Source organism: Camellia sinensis, chromosome 9, assembly GCF_055761805.1.
Source record: "Camellia sinensis isolate YWXY chromosome 9, ASM5576180v1, whole genome shotgun sequence".
NCBI classification, from domain to species: domain Eukaryota; kingdom Viridiplantae; phylum Streptophyta; class Magnoliopsida; order Ericales; family Theaceae; genus Camellia; species Camellia sinensis.
The window spans coordinates 38,113,319-38,126,044 of NC_138969.1; the positions used below are offsets into that span (position 1 = coordinate 38,113,319).

The 12,726-nt window shown below is 31.0% G+C and overlaps 1 protein-coding gene across 1 annotated transcript; it reads right to left on the reverse strand.

Annotated features, from left to right (window-relative positions):
• Nucleotides 1-333: 333 nt before the first annotated feature.
• Nucleotides 334-2,232, reverse strand: LOC114285686 (phospholipase A1-IIgamma). Its single transcript, XM_028228762.2, has 2 exons — nt 1,537-2,232; nt 334-1,250 (listed from the first exon to the last, which is right to left on the reverse strand). Exons 1-2 carry the CDS (start codon nt 2,119-2,121, stop codon nt 594-596), a joined length of 1,242 nt encoding a protein of 413 aa, XP_028084563.2. The 5' UTR covers nt 2,122-2,232; the 3' UTR covers nt 334-593.
• Nucleotides 2,233-12,726: the final 10,494 nt, after the last annotated feature.

The following is a 12,726-nucleotide window of genomic DNA, read 5'->3' on the forward strand; positions in this document are numbered from 1 at the left end:
CAACTCTTCATGATTTTTTTTTCCTTCTCCAAAACTAAATTTCAAAATTCGAAAACAAGTTTTTTGATATTTCCTAAAGAGTGGGTTGTTATAAGAATTTTGTCCAAAAATAGTTATATAACCATTTTTTGTGTGCTTTCTAACAAATAAAAACATAAAATAGAGATGAAAATACTACCAACTAGAAGCATATTCAAGATTCTATAAATATGGTCAAGTATGTTGAGAATATAAATAATAAAGTTATTCATCTCTTTAACAGCTTAATCTTTTAAATGAGTTAGTGATAAACATTTCCTTTCTATTGGATTAATAACATATTCCCACCACCAATTTTTATTATTTTATTTTTTGGGTAAATATGGGATTTTATTAGAATAAAAAAGGGGTATAACTTGAGACAAAGCCCTAATGGGCAACAAGCAAAGCTGGAAGGAAAGAAAACAAAGCCACTAAAAGGTGACAACAATATCAAAACAAAAATCTAAATTATTACACAAGATTCTCACATAAACTCATAGCCTAGGTTAATAAAACTTAACTAAAAGAAACATTTAAATACTGCATAAACAACTCTAATTAAATACTAGAGATTAATTCAGCTTCGATAATTTCTCAGGTCTTGTAAAGATTGAGAAATCATCATCTTGATGATCTGGCTCATGGTCCATCAGCTTCCAAGAGCCATCTACTTGTCGAACCATGTCCTTGTTCTTCTCAACCCACCAGGAAGTTGGTACCAAATACTTATCATTTAAAGCATCCAATGTTTTGTTAACAAGCGCAATATCCCGATCAACTTCTAACTTGAACCCTCCTTTTGATCCTTGTGTACCTGCAACACCGTGTAGGTAAGCCTCCAAATTATGCCAACTTTGTAAATTTCCAAGACTTTTCAAGTACTCTGACTTGGAAGTATTAATTGCCAATTTTTCACCAACGTTTTTGTAGCCTATGAATGGAACCTTTGGAACAATATCTCGAGCATTACGAATGCGTAGAACTCGAAGATCTTTTAGCCCAAAGAAGACCTTTTTGAAGTCTAAATCTCCAACTTTAGGGCTTGCAAATACGAAGGCAGTCACAGGGCAGGCCTTGTCTGATTGATTTTGAGGCATGTTGAATCCATTAGCAACTATGTCAACTGCATTTAGGGTTGCAATTGCTGCACCCAAACTATGGCCGACTACAGTTATACTGATTTCTTCATTTTGATATTCTTCAACAAGTCTTCTGACCTCTTTAATAACCTAAAATATATTATGTTCAAACAACAATATTATTTTTGGAATTGTTCTCCAAATTAAAGAATTGTTATTTACTATCTTTTCTTAAACAACAATGTTAAAAATTAAGTTCTTGAAAGTAAATTGAAAAAAATAAAGTGTGTGAACATATTTATTCTGAGTGTGTGTCCACATCACAACTAAGTTTGAATCTATGTATAATTCATTTTCTGACTAACTTTTTCAGGTTCGATAACTTTTTCCTTTCTAAAAAGTGTAGGCTTAGATGTAAGTAGTTTATCAAAGTTACCTGGTCACTAGCACTAGTCTTACTGAATCGTGATCTTGGATCATTTGAAGTGTAGATCGAGTAAAATCCCCGATGAACCTTAGCATCATCATCTTCCTCTCCAAGTATCTTTGAAGGCGAGACTAAATTAATTTCCAAGTCATTAACCCATTCCATGGCTTGGATTGTTCCTCTCCATGCAATCACAATGTCTCTCCTCCCTAGCTTAACCTTCCCTTCATCTGTAGCAACCGCGACATATCCCATCCAATTTGATTCTTTGCTCCATGCCTCTCTCGATAAAGACTTGAAGATGAATGCATCAGGGACTTCAGTTGATGATGTCGCATAAAAATATTTAGTCACTTGGTACATCAATGGATCTAGACCCAACTTAGAAAAGAGGTCCTTCTTTGCATATCGACTGCTTCCTGCATATTTTGACAACTTATCAGAGATGAAATTGTCATATGTTGCTTGAGCCATTTCTCCATAGTGAATGATATATTGCCGGAGATCAATGTCTAGAGGGTCCAATAAGCCCCTCCAGCTATCCTCACCACTAAGAACCCTCCACCGTTTAGCAATGTTGCTATTGTTGTTCATCTTGTTTCTATTTTTCTCTCTAAACCAATATGTATATCAATTCGTTTATATGAAAGTTATACTAGATAGCATGCATTGCAGGATTTTTATAGTGAACTTGAAAGGCACTATGTGTATGTGATGGGTATATGTCAACATTTATCTTTGGTTGCATTGACTGTTTGGTATGTTTAGTCACAATGCATGACTGTTTGGTATTTAGATTCTTGCCAAAATGGCCCATCTTTTGCATCCAATAAGGTTACTAAAATAAATCTACCAATTCAACAATTTTGTTATTAAAAAAAAAAAAATTTGGTCAAAAATGAGACAATAACTTGTTTGCCTCAACCAAAATGAGTTTGATGTCTCTGAATTTTTATTTTATTTTTATTATTATTTTATTAGCAAAACAAAAAAATTATTAAAGAGAATTGGTAGAAGAGTACAAACATGATCAAAGTTGATGTCTCTGAATTACGCACATGAATATGTCATGTTCAAATTTATAGGGAATATAAGCTCACATTTCATGCATTCATAACTATTCTATCTCTGTTCAGAGAATAAAAATACCAAAAATGTTATGGTAAATAATTGCAGGATCTACAATGGTTTACTATGGTAATATAACAGTTTATATTTAAAGTTGAAACAAAACTACACCTTTCGGTTAAATTTAATTTAAATTTGAATTGTTAAATTATATACTTTGTTGACGTCTCTTATTCTCATAAAAATTGGTTGAAGCAGATATTGGTGTTGGACTGTAGAATACTGTCAGGCCAGCTGTGTGGGCTGCTGGGTTGCTTGCTGCTGGGTGGGCAGTTTGGTTCCATTCTACTGCTGTCTTGGTGCATGTTTTGGTGAAGCTGGACTGATGCAGAGGGAGCACTGTGTGCAGGTAAGCTGGTGAAAGTGGCAGTGGTCTGAGGCTGGTCTATTGCAGCTTGCAGTGGCTGTGGTCTGATGCTTCCTCTGGCCTCTAAGCAGAGGAGTAAGTTTGTTATCATCGCATGTTTGGTCTGCAGGTACTACATTTGATGGCAAGGTGGGAAACACAGTCCAAGATACAAACCCAAGGATGTTGGAAGTTTGATTTATCAGTAAGGTTATAGAGAGTTACTTGTCTATGCCTTCTTCTGCTGGGTAGCTTTGTAGTTGTCCTTCAGTCCTCTTCTGCTGGTTGCTCTGGTTGTCTCCTCTGCTGCTGCTATGAGGATGGTTGATCAGTGAGGCCGGTAAATAGGAATAGATTGATTGCTTGGTTTGTTCTAGGTGTGGCCAATGCTTTTTTGGGTGAGGTAGTCTTTGTTGTTTGTGGTTGGTTCCTCACCAACTCTTGTGATGGTGCTAGCATTTGATTGTGCGGCCCTGTCGGTGCCCACCTAGTTGGGATTGATAGGGTTCGCTATGATGCTCTTTGCACTCCTCCTCCTAGCCTTTTTTGATGTATTTGTTGTTTTTTGGTTTCATCAATAAAATCCCTTTCTTTGCTGTTCAAAAAAAAAAAAAAAAAAAAAAAAAAAAAAAAAAAAAAAAAAAAAAAAAAAAGGACAACAAGACCATTGCAAGAAATGATAGCATAGAATCTTTATTATTATTTTTTTAATAGTAAATACAAAGACATGAGTCCCAAATGCGTTTATTAGTACAGACCCTCTGCTGCCTTAGTTTCTAGTAGAAAGACAATCTAGTAAGAAATCCATGCACATATACTATTACTCTAAAAATAGTATATGCCATAAGATTTTTCAAGCCTTTTAGTTTCTATTTTTTATTTTTTATTTTTTTTATTTTTTATTTTCGTTATCAAGAAAAACAAAACTCTATGTATATATATACATATTTTGATAAGTCCTTTTTAACATATTTTTTATCTTCTTGTTAAGTCCTTCTTAACTTTTTATTTTTATTTTTTTTTTAAAAAAAAAAAAATTTCGTGAGGCCAAGGGGTTGGTTGTATGAATGCGAGTAGCAGTAGTAGGGGTAACTTGTACTTTCCGAATCTCTCTCGATGCATGTCATCTTCCTGTACCTTTAATTTCATGCTGTTAATGAAATTTTTCTTTGCCGATCAAAAAAAAAAAAAAAAAAAAATATACATATTTTGATAGGCAAAGAAAAATTTCTTAACTTCAGAGTAAATTACCATATAGTATAAGATGTTATGATTGGATTGGGATGTTTTGCTATGATACTTTTTGCATTAACTTTATTTATTGATGAATTGTATTTGTTGTAACTATACGTGTGTTCATAAAGCTCTTTTTTGTGGCCGATAAAAAAAAAATAAAGCTCTTTTTTGTTGATAAAATAAATAATAAGAAAAGAAACTATATGGATTATCATCTATTTATGTGAATGTGAATGCTCATAAATGGTTCTTTTTATAAATGAATAATCACTAAAACAAATTAAAGTTTTAGAGACAATATATTTAGGGACAATCATTTTTTAAAGATGAAATATTTCAGTCACCAAAACCATCATTGTTGTATTTTTAGCGACGAAATTGAATATTTAGTGGTGATTTACTATCCTTTTGGGAACAATTTTTGTCTCAAAAAGTAAACATTTTTTGCACTAAATTGTTTTGTTTTTCAAAGTCCACTTATAGGCAACATTTTTTAAATTTTATTTTTGAAGTTTTTACTTTTTGTGACGATTTTTTGGTGACTACCTTCACCATGACAGGCATTGGTGGAAAATTTATGGAAAATGCAAAAGATGCTTCAAGTTTAATTTTTTAGATTCACCAAGCAATCACAGTACGGAATTAAAAAATTGTTACCATAAGAGTGTCATATGTGGTGTTGGGGTGGAAGAGGAACTGATGTAGGAATTTGCTTCTTCTTTAAACTGTCTTCATCAAAAGCTACCTCTTAAATACTTGGGGCTTCCTTTGAGGGCAAACCCAGCAGGAAGAGTACTTGGAAACCCGTTCTTGACAAGTTCAAACAGAAATTGTCCACATGGAAGATAAGACTGTTATCCTTTGTCAGATGCCTAACTTTAATCAAATTTGTTTTGTCCGCTTTACCTGTCTATTATTTATCCTTGTTCAGAATTTTGGCTGGAGTAGCTAAAGAGATTGAACGATTGCAATCAACTTTTCTTTGGGGTGGCTCTGACCTTGGAAGAAAAGTTCATATGGTCCGATGGGAGGTGATTACTAAAAATAAGAAACTAGGTGGGTTAGGTGCAAGGAGGATTAAAACTTTGAATCAATGTCTACTATTAAAATGGTGGTGGAGATTTGGTGTTGAGAATCAATCGCTTTGGAATGAAGTGATTTGTGTCAAATATGTGCCTGTGGATGGTAGATGGTTCCCAAAACTAACTGGCAGAGGATCAAAGCTCTGGACTGATATAGTACATGTCATTTTATCCAATCCTGAGCTATATCAATTTTATATTACTAATTCTTAGTAGGTTCTGGGGGACGAGAGAAGAGTTCTTTTTTGGAGAGACAAGTGGGTGGGTAATGTATGCTTAATGGATGAATTCCCAAGGCTTTTCTTATTATCTAATGATAAAAATGGTGTGGTTAGTGTGTTTTTTGAAAGAAGGGCAGAGGCTAGTGGATGGAACCTGCGATTTAGAAAATCTTTGCTGGTCTGGAAAGAGGAAGAAGCCCATAGACTATTCAATCTCCTGAGCTCTGCCTCAACTCTGTGTAGTTCCAGACCGGATGAGCTTAAATGGTGTGAAGAACCATCTAAGCTTTTTACTGTCTTTTTAGTATATAAATGGACTGATTCATTTCTAGGACCTGTAGTACCAGTGGCTGCTTCAATTTGGAACAACTTTGTGCCCCCAAAAGTGCAATTCTTTGGGTGGTTGGTTTGGCTTGGAAAGGTTAAAACCTCTTATTTCCTTCATCGAATTGGTATCCTTGCAGGAAGTGAAAATCTTGGCTGTGTGTTTTGTCATAATGAGGTGAACATAGTGAAACATATTTTGATTTTCGGCCCTTTTGTGTGGCTGCTTTGGTCCGACATTACACACTAGTGGGGATTGCAGTGGGTGATACCAGGTTCAATGAATGGTTTGTTGCAATGGTGGTTTGGATGTAGAATGCAGAAGCTGGTGAAGAAAATATGGATGGTTATATCTTTGGCCACTCTCTAGTCCACATGGAAGCATAGAAATGATTGTATTTTTAACCGTACTCAACCAAATTTGGAAGCTCTGCGTGAATTAGTGAAGGTTAGAGTTGCTATGTGGCTCAAAGCATCGCACATTCAGGTGGACTTTTTTATAAACAATTTGGTCTTTAATTTGATACAGGTGAAGTACTGCATCAGGAATGGAGGTTAGAGGCTAGAGGTTGAATAATGATTGGTGCTTGGAAGCAGGGCTACTGGCTGGAGGTTTGCTGTTGTGTATTTTTTTTTTTTTTTTTGAATGTTTGGTTAATTTGATTGAAGTTCATGGCAGTAGGGTTGTATGTCTAATTCTGCAGGGTGTCTACTTGTCTGGCTGCTGTGGCTGGCTTACTGGTAGTTGTTGACTTTTGTAGAATGTCTGAAGGGTTACTTTGCTTTGAATTGTTTGGCCAATTAGTCAAGGTTGAAGGGCTGCCTGTTGCTTTGATTTGTTTTGATCAATTGGGATAGAGTCCAAAGCAGTGTAGATGTGTTGCTCTGCTGGTTTCAGGGCTGCTGGTTTTTGCTGATGTTTGTAATGGTTTCTGGTTGTCTTGCTGTTTGTCTTATTGATGTGCTGCTCTGATTTTTAGTTTCTTAAGTTGGGCTCTTAAGCTGTTGTATTGCCGATGTGTTGCTTTGATGTGTTGCTCTACTGCTGTTACGGAGTTCTTAAGCTATTTTGCTCTGCTGCTATTACAGTCCTTAGCTTGTAGCTTGCTATTCTTTTGCTCTGTTTGCTTTATTTGTTGGTCTCTCACCAACTAGGAGGTTGAAACTTAGCTTAGCTCCAAACTCCTCTTTATTGATGTAATTTATCATATTTTGTATGTGTTTCATCAATAAAGTCTTCTTTTTGCCGATCAAAAAAAAAAAAAAAAAACGAAATTTAAAAAATGTGGAACTTGCAAGTAAATAATACTAATATAGATTCAATGGTTATAAATTCTAAATTATTCAAAGAATTCTATGATTAGATTGAAAAAGTATAAGAATTAGAATAACAATAGGGAGAGAGAGTTGCACAGCAGATTGTCAAAATTTTTTTTTTTTTTTTTGGGTGGGGGGCGGCGGGGGGTGTTCTTCTCTTCTCTTTAAGACACAAGCACATTAAAATTCTTCATGTATTGCCAAAAAAAAAAAAAAATGATATCCAAAAAAATTATTCTGAGATTAACTCAAAAAATGAGTGTATTGTGTTGGACCCACACATTTAAAGGAAAAATTACAATTCAATGCATTGTTTTCAAAATAAATTTCAAATGAGTAGTAAAACTTACCAACTATAGTAATTGAAGTTATAAATTTTTCCATGACTATAATTTTTTTTTTTAATCTTAAACTGATTTACAATTTCCCCAATTTTAAACTATGGGTGTTCATTCTTTGTTTGATATGAGTTACCTTTGTGCTTTTTTAGCCAATTTCTTTTGCATATATCCTTTTTGAATTTTAATAAACTCTTTTTCCTATTTATTTTGTGTAAAAGAAAAATAAAAGAATCACAAAATATATATTAAAAAAATAATTTTTATAGATTGTGAAATCTAGCTCTGGAACAAGAAGCACCCGCTGCATCCTATACACACATTTTTTTAGCTCACACAAAATTCAAACAAAAATTATGACCAACTTGATCACAATCACACCCATTTTTGACATTAAATTTATAATTTTACCTCAATTTGGTCAAATTGTTAAAATTGCTAGTGTTTTTATGGAAAATATGCATATAAGCAGTATGTGTTATACTTTTATAGACAAAATTATAAAATTATTCAACACATGAGTTAACCTCAACTAACTCACTCAACCAATTCAACGACCATTTAAAAAATAAAAATAAAAAACTTAATCGTTATTATCAACTAGACCAAATTGGCATAAAATCTAAAAATTAAGCGTCAAAATCGAGTTAATTAAAATTATAAGAAATATACTAACACAAACTGGCTATTTGGTGTTTTTGTTTTTTTTTTATTTTTAAAAAACGTGCAAAAAAATAAAAAAATAATGTGACTCAAAAAAGTCAAAGTTAAAAAACTAACTTTTAACCATGTTGCCAAAATATAGGGACTACCGATATAATTTTTCCAAATTAAAATGTAATGTAAAAGGAAATATAGAGAGTGCTTTGTTGTATGGAAGACCAGATTTGATAGTCTTTAATTTTTTTTTTTTCCTTCTTTCGTTTTTTTTTACAAAAAATAGTCAATTTTTAAAGTTCTTTTGTGCATAGGCTGCAAATGAACAGAACCATTCATGAACAACTCGAACTCAACTCGGTAAGAGCTCGTTCGAATTCAGTTCTTTAAATTTTTTTTTGCATTAGAACTCAAGCTCGAGGTCAAGCTCTTTAAACTTTTAATAAACAAGTCCAAATTTTAGATTTCGCTCATAAGCTCGGCTCGTTAGGCGGCTCGTTTAATATTTATTATTTATATATTAAATAATGTAAACATAAATATAAAAAAATAAGATAAATATGTTATTTATATATTTAAAAAATATTAATATAAATAATAGTAACTATAGATAATATATTTATATAATAGCGGTGGTAGATATTATTATTTTTATAAAATATTAATTTTTTTTTAGAATGTTTATATATTATATATATATAATTGTATAATTTAAGTTTTAATTGTAACTTTAGTCTCATATGCAAGTATGAATTTATAAATTTTTTGGCGCACTAAGGCTCGTGAACAGGCTCGAGCTTAAGTCAAGCCAACTCGGCTCCAGCTCGGTTCATTAAATTTTTATTGAGCTTGAACTTGAGTTCATTATAATCTTAATAAACAAACCCAAACATATTAAAGCTCACCTCAGCTCAGCTCGGCTCGGTTCGTTTGCAGCCCTACTTGTGCATCTAGGTTAAATGTATTAAATAGATACTTGAGCAAAATATGAAATAATAAAAATAAAAATAAACAAAATAAAATGACTAAAAAAAGTCAAAATCTCTCTTCTTCTTCTTCTTTTTTTTCCTCTTTTTTTTTCTGTACAAAAAACCATCTTAAGTCTCGTTTGGCAAGTGGCTTTTTTAGCAAAAAGTCAAAAAATTACTAAAAAAATCAAAAAATCAACAATTTATACCAAAATGTCAAAGATTCTCTTTTCTCTCTAATTTTTGCATATCTTTTCGTAAAAAATCAAAAAGTCATCCCAATCATACTAATTTTTTTTACATTATATTTTAATCAAAAAATCAAAAAATTATTAAAAAAGTATGTTCCGAAATGAGGCCTTATGCTAAAGTTACATACTTAAAAAATATCCATGGTTTCAAATGTGAACCATATTCATTTTAACTGTGGTCCACAATAAATTAAATTTGATTCCATAAAATACAATTACTTTTCCAATAATTCTCATAATAAACTTTTTGAATTCCTTTTTTTTTTTTCTATAAATAAAGAATGCTTCTTAAAGAGGTAAAAAATAAACTAAAATAAATTAAGAATGGAGAAACTGGTAGCACGTGTATAGGTTCAGGTACTGAAATTGATGCGATGAGTATGTATGGTTTTTTTTTTTTTTTTTTTACTGGCAAAAGAAATCTTTTTTGATGAAAACATATAAGGTATGATAAATTACGTTATGAGTATATTAATATGATATTTTTTTTTAAAAATAAGTACACCTACTACTAGGTATGGCTATAAAAAAGTATTGATTTTTTAATTTATAGTGATGCAAAAATTAGTTAAATGATTTACTTTGGTACGATCCAACCTACAATTCATATTAATGTCAAAAGTAACCGTATAAATTAAAATTAAATGTCATTATACTAAATAACTTACAAACTATTACTTAATTTTAAAATAATAATAATCATAATAATAATAATAATAATAATAATAATAATAATAATAATAATAACAATAATAGTCCAATAAAATTAATTTTACCCCTATATTAGAAGAAAACACTATTTCGAATGAGGTACGGCTTGCTTGGGTATATATTAGGTACATTTGAGGTACAACAAAAATTAAGAAATTTTTTTTTGAATATGTATTTCGCATATCCAATATGTATGCAAAAGCAACCATACAAAGTATCGATTCTTCATCGGTACGAGTACAATATGTTTGTCGAAATGCCTTCATAAGCTACTACTGTTCGTCAAGCTACTATTGTTTGTCTCGGGCTTTACATTCCTATAATGACGTAATTCAAATAATAATAGTATTAATAGTGATGTAATTAGTTATATGGATGAAATAAATATTTTTTGTCAAAGTGCCCATATTTCGTAGATTACTATTGATTTTTTTTTCCTTTTATTTTTAATGATAATCTTCACTTTAAATCTATAAATTTTATTTACTGAATAACTTGTGACACTTTTCATTTCATAACTGTTGTAAAGGCTTTAAATAACTTACCAAAATTTTAGTTACAAGAATCAAAGAGAAAATTGAATTTTACATAATAAATTACTCTACACAAAAACTGATAAATATTATTTAAATTTACATTTAAATATAAAAAGTCTCCCATTAAATTTTCGTCATAGGCCTCATGGAAAGTTAGGCAGGACCTCATGTTGAAGAATATAATAACAACAAGCACATAGTTCATGCATGCATATCCATTCTATCTGCCATTCTTCTATGCAAAGCTCACGTAAACAACAGACATAATTTAACTGTTTAAGTTTGAAATCAATGCAAAATAATATTTAAATATTATTATTTTTATTTTAAACTACACACTCTAAAAAGACGTGGTTTGATTGTACTTAAATTTGAATCGTTGAATTATTACATTAATATTATTTTGCAGGAAAAAAAAAATATGAGAAAGCATCCTGATCCATTCTATTTATTATGTGATGAATGATTAAAAATATTAACTATTCCCAGACTTTTGATGCCATATTCAACCGTCTAACGGTGTGAATGCACATGATTATTTCTATTTTAGAAATAATTTATAAGGAATGGGAGATAAAAAATAAATAAAATGGGGAAATGTTATAGTATGCATTCAAAAAAAAGTGCACATTGTAAGAATAGTAATGACTTCCGCGGTGAAAGTTACAAATTTTTGTGATGAAAGTTAAAATTTTTATACTGAAAGTTATAAATGGCGAAATTATATTATGCACTCCTAAGATTATGAATAACAAAATTATGCTTTTTGTTAATAAAGTTGTACTTTTTGTGATTTGCAAAAAATTATTTTTTTTGTGATAAACAAAATTTTGTACTTTTTATGTCGGATATCACTTCAATCTTTTTAAGTTTTAATTTTATTAATTTTGTCCTTAAATTTTTTAATTTGAATAAATTTAGTTCAATTTAAAATGAATTGTTTAAATAATTAACGGAATGATAATAAAGTACAATATTGGGGAAATTACAATTCAGTGCAAATTTTTAAAAAAATTAGACATCAATGATAAATTTTACAAACATTAATAATTAAAATTTTAAACTTTTTCATGTATCTATAAATATATTTTCAAAATACTGGTAGATTGTAATTCCCCCTACCACTACAACAAAATGCACATTTGGCGACTAAATTTTTAGTCGCCAAAAGTACAATTTTTAGTCGCCAAATGCTTTGCCCGACTAAATATTTTGGTCGCTAGACTGGTCGCGGAACACTTGTCGGGGAAGGCATTGGCGACTAAATATTTTTTAGTCGCCAAAAGTACTATAAATGGCGACTAATATTTTTAGTCGCCTAAAATAAAATTTTAGTCACTAAAAATCTTATTTTCAGCTACTAAAACTTTGGTCGCCAAAACTTAAAGTATCTATGGCGACCAAAGTTTTAGTCGCCAAAGGGTTTTTTTCATCTTTTATTTTTTATTTTTTTTCATTTTATTTTTTTAGCTACTAAATTCTTAGTCGCTTAAAGTTTGCTTTTTTTTTTTAGCTACTAAATATTTAGTAGCCAAAAGTTTTTCGCCATTTTATTTTTATTTTTAGCTACCAAATATTTAGTAGTCAAAAGTTTTTCTCCATTTTATAAATAAATTTATCTATATACTGATAAAATTAGCAACCATTCCACAACACACACATTTCACTTTCAACCATAAAAAAAAAAAAATCATATTTAACATCAAATTAATATTTCCAAAAACAATTCTATACAAATCAAGTATAATCCAATCTGAAAAATATAATTCCATACATAACAGAGAATTAAACAAAATTAATATCTAATTGTTAATTTGGCAAGAAACCAACTAACAAAAACACCAAAAACATAAAAAGTAAAATAAAATAAAATAAAAACTTGTGATGAAGCCAGCTGCAGTCCAACCCTCAAAGCAATTACTGAAGCAAAACCGAAAGCTGCATATTCACTGCAGTCCAACCGTTGCATTGCAATGACTGTCTCGGAACCAATGCAGTCGAGTCACCAGAGTTGATCCTCACCCTTTAGATTTCGATAAACTACGGCCCAAGAAAGCCTTGTCTACATATTCACACCAGAGGAA